This window comes from Microcaecilia unicolor, chromosome 7, assembly GCF_901765095.1.
Source record: "Microcaecilia unicolor chromosome 7, aMicUni1.1, whole genome shotgun sequence".
In the NCBI taxonomy this organism is placed as follows: Eukaryota; Metazoa; Chordata; class Amphibia; order Gymnophiona; family Siphonopidae; genus Microcaecilia; species Microcaecilia unicolor.
Genome location: NC_044037.1, coordinates 43,732,747 through 43,744,823, shown reverse-complemented (window position 1 = coordinate 43,744,823; position 12,077 = coordinate 43,732,747). Strand labels below are relative to the sequence as shown.

The following is a 12,077-nucleotide window of genomic DNA, read 5'->3' as shown; positions in this document are numbered from 1 at the left end:
CCAATGATTTCCAGAAGTTGGATCACCTGTTCGTGCTGTTCGCAGGCCCTCGTAAGGGTCTGCAGGCATCTAAGCCTACGGTGGCACGTTGGGTCAAGGAGACGATTGCGGCAGCTTATGTGGCGGCAGGGAAGATTCCGCCTATTCAGCTGAAGGCACACTCTACTAGAGCACAAGCAGCCTCGATGGCGGAGTCCAGATCTGTCTCCTTGGAAGAGATTTGCAGAGCGGCTACTTGGTCGTCGGCTCATACCTTCTCATGACATTACCGCTTGGATGTGGCTGCTCGGGCCGAGGCCCAGTTTGGGGCTTCAGTGTTGCGTTCAGGGATTTCCATGTCCCACCCTGGGTGAGTACTGCTTCGGTACATCCCACCAGTCTATGGATTGATCGGCTTGATGATAGGGAAGGTAAAATTATGTATCATACCTGATAATTTTCTTTCCCTTAATCATAGCCGATCAATCCATAGCCCCTCCCAGATATCTGTATTGTTTGTGTTCTGGTTACATTTCAGGTTCAAGTTCAGTCTTCAGTTCCTGTTCACGAGGACTTCGTGTTCAAGTTCTTCCAATTGAAGTTTCTTCAAGTTGAGACGATTTTGTGTTACAGTGAGCTGCTGCTTCCTCTCCCCCCGTTTCGGCGGTGGCTGGATTGATAACTAAATTATGCCGGCGCTCCCTCCCGCTTCGTGCGGCTGTAGGGTAGCTTTGTATCCCTCCCGCTTCGGCGGTGTTAGGGTAAGCCAGCTCCTCCCGCGGTTGCAGGATAAGCCAGTTCCCCCCACGTCGGCGGGTGTGGTTTCCCACCCACCGCCCCGGCGGTGGAGCGCTGGAATATTTCCCCTCCCCCGCTTCAGCGGTGGTGAGCTGGGCAGAGTGTCCCTTTGTGGGTGTAATTCTCTGAGTCCTGCGGATGGAGCTTTGATATCGACATACTGGGGAATTTCCGGCAGCACATCACCACATATAGGGAGGCAAAAGCTTGCTCTCTATCTCCACCTGCTGGTAGATGGACACAACCCACCAGTCTATGGATTGATCGGCTATGATTAAGGGAAAGAAAATTATCAGGTATGATACATAATTTTACCGTCCTTTTTATTGGACTAACTTAATACATTTTTTGATTAGCTTTTGAAGGTAACCCTTCAGATCAGAAATAAGCAAATGTTGACAAATATCAGAATATATAAGTGAAAAACAAAAGCATTCCAGTGACAGTCTCACAGGAAGAGGGTGGGGTGGGTTAGGTGAGAAAAGGGGGGAGCTGGGTGGATAGGAGACAGGGAGAGATGGATGGTTGATAAGAGGGTGACAAAGCAGTAGAATTTTATGGTTTATAATGGGCTAGAAAACACAGTTCTTTAAGTCCTGTCTGGTGGGTGTCAAAATATTTCATCATTTTGACTTCAAAGGTCTTACATTCCTGGATTGCTTTAGTTTCCTTTTAGTATTATCACCATAAGATCATTGATTCAGTGTTCTGGTATTGATCAAAACTGGGTACACACAGACTTGACAAATGTCATTACACTTTTGTGTTCCTTAATGTTGGCTGATTTTTGTTACTTTATTTTTCATTGTTCTGAAAATATGCACTTTGTATAAAGCATATCAGACTGCTTAAAAATTTATTACTTTAAACATTTACTAATCAGCACTAGCAGTTAGATAATTTTATAAATGATTTGAGCATGTAGAACAGCATTATAAATGCACAAATAGATACTTTATAAGATTGGCCAGAGGTATGCACATCTAAGAGAGAGTGCTCAGAAAGCATAGTGCTACAGCAATATGCATGTAAGTGTACCTGAGGGTGGACTACACTGAGCTGGCCAGGCACCATATTCAGCAGCACTGCCCAGTTAAGTTCTGACTGCCGTGCTACAATCTGTATTCAGTGCCCATCCCCGTATGCCTAACTGACAGATAGGACCCCTTAAAAAGCCGTCCTGTCTTTACTCAGTTGGGTATGATGGTACCAGCACTGAATATTGCCAGTATCCACAGAACTATGGGGTTCACCAGAGACCTGGATATTCAATTCCAGTGCCCAAATATGGGCCACCATTGAATTTCTAGGTCTAATTTAGCCAGCATCAACTGACTGTTTAATGTACAGTTGAGGTACAGTAGATTATGGTACTTTAGAGGAAAAGTGTTGATCAGCAAGTCTTATTGTTTTTTTTTTTTTCTTTTCTTGGCAGCCACCTCGCACATCACATCCTGTGGTGAAGTTCTCCTGTATAGATTGTGAACCTATGGTAATAGACAAACTTCCTTTTGATAAGTATGAACTTGAACCTTCACCCTTAACTCAGTACATCTTGGAACGAAAGTCTCCTCATAGCTGCTGGCAGGTATTTATTTACCTTTGAAAATAAAAGACTTGGCAGTTTCAAGAAAACTACAGCATTGCAGATATGAGTTTATAAAATGGTGGCCGCAATCTGTAAGAGATGCTAGAATGATTGGTAGGTTTACTATAAAAGCAGTAATAATGAGCAATGAAGATGTGTGCAGACGGACAGTCTCAAGTACTTGTGGTTTTTTAGTGTTCTAAAGTATAAATTGTTTTGTATCTGTGGATTTTTATGACCTCTTCACAACGGACTTAGTCATACAGAGATAATGGCAACTGTCCTAATCTGAAAGGATAGGATGTGTTGCCAGTAATAACAACCAGTGCAAACTGGGGTATATCCTTAGAAGGCACAAATATTATTTGTACCTTTTTGAAATAGTAAAAAGAAACAGTTCTATAGAGAGGCGATCTGGGAATAGAACTGACAGAAGAAGGAAAAAGGCACATTCTGAGGATGGTAACATGATGCTTTAATAGTGGCACTTCTTTTCTTATGTCCTTCAGGTATTTGTGAGTAATAGTGGGAAGTACAATGAGCTTGGCCATCCATTTGGGTATTTAAAAGCTAGCACCACCTTAACCTGTGTGAACCTCTTTGTGATGCCTTACAACTATCCTGTCTTACTTCCTTTGTTAGGTAAGTAACATCCCTTCTCGAGTAAAGACCATAATCAAAGACTATGATTAGAAGACTTTCGAGTCAGGTTTAAACGCTGCAACAAACATTTGTTCAAAGTGCTGGCTGCTGCCTATAAATATCCATTTATATTCAGCACTTCATATACGTGGACAGCGCTGACTACAGTCACTATGCATATAGCTAAGCTTTTCCTAATTTAAAGTTAAACTGATGGCAGCTGAATATCCCCGCTGTCTACATACCTAGAAGAAATACCCTTGCTCCACCTCTGTGCTATTACAAATAGTGCTAGAGAAGTTAGAAAGCTGAAAATGTATGCAAGAGGACTTATTCGTATAGTAGTGGCTGCTATACAGATAAGTACTTTTGAATTTCAGGTTCTATAAAGCTAGTCATAGAAAAAATTAGTATTATTTGATTCATTTTAATCTGGTATTGATCCTTTTGCTTGGCATTTAATTTAATTTTACTTGATATACCGCAGTTTGGAGTTCTGTCACAATGGTTTACAATCATTCAGTACAAAGTAGCAATTATTGGTATTTGAAATCACCCCCTCTTTCCAGTGACACTAAGAATACTGAGCTGCTTATATCCATTCAATATTGTGATATCTTCTAGGTAGGCACATCTGGAAGCTCGGTCTTTTTTTTTTTTTTAATAATAGTATGGTATTCTTGTGGTGTTTGGAGACTTCATAGAAATAATCCATAGCAGAAAAGTTTACTGTTAACATGGTCATGAGTGGTCCTGTATTTATTAGCTGTGTGTTTCTCTTGCAGATGATTTGTTCAAAGTGCACAAACTCAAACCAAATTTAAAGTGGCGCCAGGCCTTTGACAACTACTTGAAGACAATGCCTCCTTATTTTTTGTTGGTATGTCTTTGTACTTTCTTGGTCACATTAAACATGATGCTTACTGGACACCATTATCATTCCAGAATTTATCCTTACCTAATATTTTCTTCACTCTTGAGCTGGTGTTTGCCACTTTAATGATGCAAGTATAGAGGAAGATGGTGCATTAGTTCTTTTGCTGTGGTTTATTGTTGCAGGTCCGAGTCTTCTAATGCCAAATGTTGTTTAATTGTAAAGTACTGTAATGATTTTTACTAAAAGTACTTTTATGATTTACTGAGTTTTACAAGAAAAAAATTATGAATAAAGAAGCCTCAAAGGAGAAATCCCTAGTCAGTTTGGAGGGGAAAACAAAACTAAAAATATGTATCCTTCACAGACTTAAGCCCTATGAAAAATGAAATCTCCAGAAGAGGAACATCAGAAGACTTTGCTGATCTGAAAGGAAAAGTACATTTTTATACTTTGCAGCTAATAGAATTTACAGATTTACAAATATCTGCAATAAGTAGAAATTAGTAAGATGAAGTTCCCATGGTTGAGCTGTAGCACCTCAAGCAGTTCTTGCATTCTCAAGAAAAAGGTTATCCCCCACCACACTTCCTGTCAAACCCCTCAGCCTGGAAGAAGGGACCGGAAAACAGGAGATCATAATAAGTGGTTTATTGGCAAACCTTTTTTGGAGAGTTCATATAAGGAGAAGACATGAATTTTTACAGTGAACCAGTGCTTTAGTAAGAATCTTGTAAGATTGACAAGAGCTAGATTTAGCTTTGCCAACGCATATATGCCCTATTCAGCTGCTAGAAAAACTACATTCATGAATTAACAGCTAATAGAGTTTTATACCTTTCCTATTGAGAGATTGTTGTTCATGCCAGATTACAATGAGGAATTTGTTCCCCTGAGGATGAGCAGGATATCAAGTTCTCATATTTGGGTGACACTAAATGATGGAACCCATGTGGGAAAAAGACTCTTCAGCTTAGAAAAGATGTGTAAGCTTTTAGGAGGTAGTACCACACATATGCCTGACTTCCTTCCTCATATCTCTATGTGAGACCTTCTCTTTGTTTAGCTGTGGAGCCAATAAGATATTGCTTACCTTTCTGAGAGTATGAATTTTTCCTTAAATTCGTACTTGCTACACATGGAACCTCTTCTTTATCCATTTATCTTTCCAATCACTTATAAATTTTCTTCATTTTGTATATTCACTTGTTGCTATCCCCATTGGTGCTTGGCAATCTGGACCACAAAAACTTGACCATGTAACAGCCTTGCTTGTGGAGAAACTTTGGCTACCAGTATTATTTAGGATTAAATTTAAGACTAATTCTAGTCAGTAGATCCTTCTATAATGAGGTGGTGATAAGGACTCCCACACTAACCCAGTGGTAACCAGGCAGCGCGCGGTGATGCCTGATGACTGCCGAGTATCGCTGCACAAGCCATTTCTGGGGGCTTTCTTTTTGCCCCGGAAATATCCCACACTTGGAGTGGGACTATGGTCGTGTCAGGCCGGCAGTAGTCCCAGAAGAGTGAGCGGTAAGCCCGCGTTGGGCTTACTGCTGCTCTGTAAAAGGTCCCCTTAGTGACTTTCCAAGATCATAAGAGAGTGTCCTTGAGATTTGAACCCTGGTTTCTCCGGTTCTCTGCTTTCTGCTCTAACCATCAAGCTACTCCTCTATTCTTATAATCTCTGATCATTGGGTTCTAAAAATTGGCTGCCAAGAATGGTTCCAGGTCAGTTCCCACGTGGACAATTCCCACCCACCAATTCCCACCTAGGACAATTCCCACCACACCAGGGAGGACAATTCCCACCCATAACTCAAAAAAAAAACAACAACAAAAAAAAACCACTAGGACAGTCTCCTTCCCTTCCAGTTGATTGGGGGGGGGGGGGCAATACCACCCCTCCTTCCCTTTTCCCTTCCAGATCATTTGGTGGGCAGTGCCCCCCAAACATTACCTTTTACACACCCCTTTCCAGATATGCAGTTTGTGGGGGGGGGGGGCAGTGCCCCCCCCCAAACTACATCCTCACCAGCCTAAGCCCACTAGGCGCAGAAAAAAAACATACAGATAAAAATATGGTAATACGAAAAATATGGTGACATAAGAGAAAAGGTTGCATTGACTCTATAAAAAGATAAGATACAAATAAATGTACAGAGTACATGCACATGTGTAACTCAAAGCATGACTAACCTAAGCAGTGATGATACAACAGAAATAAATCTGTGAACATATCTGAATATGCAAAATGAAGGAGAAAGAGCAGATGTAAATCATAAAGTGTATACAGGAGGCATATTCAAAAGTACACCAAAGAACAGCAAGGAAAATAAAATCAAATGAGTGAAAATCAATAAAATACCTGATCATATATATAAAAAACGATATGGAGATAAACTTGAATAAGAAAAACAAGATGTATTGTTATAAAAGCTCCACTAACAACAACCACATTATACTTATATGAGAGACTTATGGTACTTCGAAAAATAAAAACAAACTATGAAGTAATTTAAAATGAAATATACTGCTTATAAGTACCAAGTGGCATCTGATGGCACACAAATAGCAGCAGCAACTCAGACTGATAACTGGTGTCATTTAATACCATCGGACTTCCAGCTTTCACACATTCCTTGCAGTGCCACAACCCCGGGACTGATCCTTCCTGTCACCGTGTAAAAAAAGCAGCGCCATTAACTCAATGCGATACACCGCCAAAGCAACATGATGCACCATCAGGATACACTGGGGCTCATGGGAATTTACTCCGAAAAAAAATAATTACGATAGCAGAATGAAAAGATAAAGAAGAAAAGGATGGGGAGGGTGGGAAATGACAGAGAGGAGGGAAAGTCCTGGGTGGGAATTGTCCCCCTTAAGTGGGAATTGTCCTTGGGGGAATTAGTGGATGGGAACTGTCCAGGTGGGAACTGGCTGGATACCCTAAGAATATGTGTAAGTTAGCACCAAATTGCCCACCAACAGTATCATGGACAAATTTTCAGCCCAGGAGTTCTTGTCAAGGAGCTCTCTTCCCTCTTAGAAATCAATATGTTCGAGCTTGTTCCACCAGAGTAAAGATTGCAGAGATTTTACTTAGAATATGTCATAGTCACAAAGAAAACATGGGATTCCATCCTATCCTGGATGTGAGGGCCTTGAATATGTTTCTGGTTTGAAAAGAGTTCAAGATGGTTTCCTTGGACACCTTTATTATTATTTTTCTACAAAAGAAGACTGGTTAGTTATATTCTTTGAACCTAAAGGAAGCGTATGTCCTCCTACTTCCAGTAGCTGGGGTGTGTCTATCTCAGATTTGTAATAGTATTGTGTCCTGCCCTTTGGCCTGTCATCAACGCCATGTTTTTATTTATTTATTCTTATATCCCATAATTATCCAAAAACAAGTTTTGGTTCCATGTGGCTTACAATTATTACAGAATTACAGTATTAATATTTAGTTACATATATTATGGAACATTTATTCATATGAGATTAACCATAAACTTTCTTGAAAAGGTATGTTTTTAGCTTTTTCGGAATTGGAGGTAATTGTTGATGCTTCTTATGACCTTAGGAATTGAGTTCCACCACTTGTGCCCAGGTAGCTGAATCCCCCAGTATAGATGGATTTGATTGTGGTGTTTCTGCAGTTAGGTAGGTGAAGTAATAGGTAGGCTTCTGGTTTCTGGACTTGTGTTTCTTGGTGATAGCTCAATCAGGTTTAACATGTAGTCAGGAGACAAGCCAAACAGTATTTTAAAGATTAAAGTGCTAGTTTAAAAGATCAATCTAGCTTTGATTGGGGGATTTTTTTTTAATATAAGACTTACTGCTGTGTTTTGGATGGTCTGTAGTGATTTTAGTACATTATCTTTGCATCCTACGTATGCTGCATTACAATAGTCTATCTGTGGTAGTATCAGAGATTGTATTATAAGCCGGAATGCATGTCTGGGAAAATAGTCTCTTATCCTTCTCAGTTTCCATAGAGTTTTGAAACTCTTTGATGTCACTGCCGAGATTTGATTTTCAAGAGATAGATGTTTGTCAAAAATGATTCCTAGCATTTTTAGTTGTTGTTCAATAGGGTATGTTGTTTGGTCGATTGTGAGATTTTGGTAAGAATTGGGATTATGTAGGCTGGATAGTACCAGTAGTTTAGTTTTGTCTAGCTGTGGTCTCTGCACAACTATGCAAATTGGGAGTGCATGTGTTCCCTATCTGGATGATTGGTTAGTCAAGAGCTCATCTCAGGAAGGAGTCAAAGATCCATGCATATAATCATCCTGGTGCTGGGATCATTAGGGCTCATAATACACTACCCAGACTCACATTTAAGCTCATCATCTCAGTTGTTCATTGGAACTTTGATAGACGCAGCGCAGGCAAAAACCTTTATCCTGCCAGAAAGGATAATGTGGCTGTGTGGTTCTGGAAATCAACAGATATCAGCATGGGGCATGTTGAGGTTGTTGTGTCACATAATCTTAACCGTACAAATAACTCTTTTGGCATGACTCGGAGTGAGACAGGCCCAGTGAATCTTGCATTCTGAGTAGATGTAGGCCATTCAGAGCCTATCAGACAGTCTGGTTCTCTCTGTTTTGGTGGATTTGCCAGTTCAACCATATGGAAACCCAACAGATTGTGGAACTCTTCAGCGTTGATTGCGCATGCTCTGTTGACAGTGTTGCATCGAGTCCATCTCTCTCACAGCATGGATGTTGAGAGTGTTGGCTGCTCTGAAACTGCCTGAAAACATAACACAGATCCTTCTGGCTTCTAGGAGAAACACGTAGACTATAGTTATAAGTGAATGACTTATCTGGTATGATGGAAAGGATCTAGACCATTTGTTTTGTCTCAACAAAAACTGCTTGAATGCCTCCCACATCTGAGTCAGATTTAAGAATGAACTCAATTGGGGTTCACCTTAGTGCACCTAGCGCTTATTGCCACCACGTGGAAGGTAAACTCATCTTTGTAAAGTCTTTAGTTCACTTTATAGGGGGCTTACGTCTATTGGATTTTAGCTCATGCCTTTTTTTAGGAGTGACCCAAGGTGCATGATATTCAGGTACTGAAGGTCTTTCTCTTAAGGGTTTACAATCTTGTTTGTACCTGAGGCAATGAAGCGTTATGTGACTTGCTCAGTATCACAAGGAGCAGCAGTTGAATTTAAACTTGACTTCCTTAGTTCTCAGCTAACTGCTCTAACTACTAGACTACTCTTCCATTGCACCTCCCATCAAGCCATCCACTGTGGAACCTCAGTGTTGTGGTAACCCAGCTAATGAAAGCTCCGTCTGAGCCACTGGACTCCTGTGAACTGAAGTACCTGTCAGGGTTAGTGGGATCCCGACAGTAGTGTCTGATCCACCCTGCACTAAGTTTTTCCAACAATAGCATGGTTCTGTGCACCCATTCAAAGTTTCTTCCTAAAGTGATGTTGGATTTCCACCTTGACCAATCGATTATCCTTCCAACATTTTTCTCTAGGCTACATGCCCACATGTGAATGTTTATCATGCTTGGATTGCACAAGAGCCTTGGTTGCCCACCAGGAGTAGACTAAAGTCCACCATCTTTTTGGCCTGGTGCTGCCATTGCCAGTTGTACATTTCCCAATTGGTTAGCAGACTGCATCTCCTCCACTTGTGCCCAAGTGTGCTTGATCTTAGAAGGTTATGTCAAACCTACTACTACTACTACTATTTAGCATTTCTATAGCACTACAAGGCGTACGCAGCGCTGCACAAACATAGAAGAAAGACAGTCCCTGCTCAAAGAGCTTACAATCTATTAGACAAAAAATAAAGTAAGCAAATCAAATCAATTAATGTGAACGGGAAGGAAGAGAGGAGGGTAGGTGGAGGCGAGTGGTTACGAGTCAAAAGCAATGTTAAAGAGGTGGGCTTTCAGTCTAGATTTAAAGGTGGCCAAGGATGGGGCAAGACGTAGGGGCTCAGGAAGTTTATTCCAGGCGTAGGGTGCAGCGAGACAGAAGGCGCGAAGTCTAGAGTTGGCAGTAGTGGAGAAGCGAACAGATAAGAAGGATTTATCCATGGAGCGGAGTGCACGGGAAGGGGTGTAGGGAAGGACGAGTGTGGAGAGATACTGGGGAGCAGCAGAGTGAGTACATTTATAGGTTAGTAGAAGAAGTTTGAACAGGATGCGAAAACGGATAGGGAGCCAGTGAAGGGTCTTGAGGAGAGGGGTAGTATGAGTAAAGCGACCCTGGCGGAAGACGAGACGGGCAGCAGAGTTTTGAACTGACTGGAGAGGGGAGAGGTGACTAAGTGGGAGGCCAGCAAGAAGCAGATTGCAGTAGTCTAAACGAGAGGTGACAAGGGTGTGGATGAGGGTTTTGGTAGAGTGCTTGGAAAGAAAAGGGCGGATTTTACGGATGTTGTAAAGAAAGAAACGACAGGTCTTGGCAATCTGCTGGATATGAGCAGAGAAGGAGAGAGAAGAGTCAAAGATGACCCCAAGGTTTCGAGCTGAGGAGACAGGGAGAATGAGAGAGCCATCAACAGAAATAGAAAACGGGGGGAGTGGGAGGTGGGTTTGGGGGGGAAAATGAGAAGCTCGGTTTTGGTCATATTTAATTTCAGGTGGCGTTGAGACATCCAGACAGCAATGTCAGACAAGCACGCTGAAACTTTGGTTTGGATGCAAGGTGAGATATCAGGGGTAGAAAGGTAGATTTGGGGGGAGTCAGCATAGAGATGGTAGGAAAAGCCATGGGATGAGATTAATGAACCAAGGGAAGAAGTGTAGATAGAAAAGAGGAGGGGACCAAGAACAGAACCCTGAGGTACGCCGACAGGCAGAGGGATAGAAGTAGAAGAGGATGCACCAGAGTGAACACTAAAGGTGCGGAGGGAGAGGTAGGAAGAGAACCAGGAAAGGACAGAGCCCTGGAATCCAAGTGAGGACAGGGTATCGAGAAGTATGGTGTGATCGACAGTGTCAAAAGCAGCGGAAAGATCAAGAAGAATGAGGATGGAATATTGACCTCTGGATTTAGCCAGTAATAGGTCATTGGAGACTTTAGTAAGCGCAGTTTCGGTTGAGTGGAGAGGGCGAAAACCAGATTGTAGTGGGTCAAGAATAGCATGTGAGGAGAGAAATCAAGGCAGCGGCGGTGAACAGCACGCTCAAGTAATTTGGAGAGAAAGGAAGGAGGGAGATGGGTCGGTAATTAGAGGGACAAGTAGGGTCGAGTGAAGGCTTCTTAAGGAGAGGTGTGACCACAGCATGTTTAAAGGCAGCAGGGACAGTCGCAGTGGAAAGTGAGAGGTTGAGAATGTGACAGATAAAAGGAATAAGAGCAGGAGAGATGGCATTAAGAAGGTGGGTGGGAATGGGATCAGAGGGAACAGGTGGTACATTTTGAGGAAGAAAGTGTAGTTTTCTCAATAGTAACTTCAGGAAAGGAGGAAAGGGAATGAGGGGAAGGAGAGAGAGGGTAACGGACTAGTGGAGGGAGAGGTGGTGAGGTAGAGAAAGCAAGGTTTATCTTTTGAACCATGTTGTGAAAGAATTCAGCAAGGGTCTGAGGAGATGATGAAGGGGGAGTTGGGGGAGGGGCACCTTGAGGAGAGAGTTCAATGTGGTGAAGAGAAGTCGAGAATTAGAGCCAAGAGAGTTGGTCAGTTGGATATAATAATCCTGTTTGGCACGTAAAAGAGCAGATTGGAAGGAGGTCAGCATGAACTTAAAGTGTAAGAAATCAGCAAGGGCCCGAGATTTCCGCCAGAGGCGTTCAGCGGAGCGGGTACAGGAACGTAGGTAGCGGATATTAGAAGTCAGCCAAGGTTGGGGTTTTGTACGCCTTGCAGGGCGGGTCATCAAAGGTGCAAGAGTGTCTAAGGCAGAGGATAGAGTATTGTTGTAAGAAGAAACAGCCTCGTTGACAGACGTGGATGGTGCCACAGTAGAGAGGAGGTTTGAAACATGGGAGGATAGAGATGAAGGGTCAATATCGTGAAGATTCCTAAATAAATTAGATAAGATAGGACAGGACTGGGAGGGAGGAGATTTAAGTGTGAAAGTTATAAGATGGTGATCAGAGGAGGGAAGATCAGAGGCAAGGAAGCTAGAGGGTGAACAGTTGGAGGAGAAGATGAGATCAAGACAGTGACCATTTTGATGAGTGGGGGAGGTGGAACATAGTTG

At 42.2% G+C, this 12,077-nt stretch overlaps 1 protein-coding gene across 4 annotated transcripts in view; it reads left to right on the top strand.

The window, feature by feature from the left end:
- LOC115474359 (integrator complex subunit 6-like) overlaps nt 1–12,077 on the top strand; it is a 170,139-nt gene that overhangs the window by 97,725 nt on the left and 60,337 nt on the right. For 3 of the 4 annotated variants that reach the window (XR_003942838.1, XR_003942839.1, XM_030209804.1), the window contains 3 exons: nt 2,213–2,365; nt 2,875–3,007; nt 3,793–3,887. Coding sequence is in view for 2 of the 4 variants with exons in the window: in XM_030209804.1 (XP_030065664.1) it covers nt 2,213–2,365; nt 2,875–3,007; nt 3,793–3,887 (381 nt within the window). In the remaining 2 variants the exon portion in view is untranslated. Of the gene's footprint in view, nt 1–2,212; nt 2,366–2,874; nt 3,008–3,792; nt 3,888–4,248; nt 4,318–12,077 lie in introns of those variants that run through there. The other variant, XM_030209805.1, reaches the window with a different exon arrangement.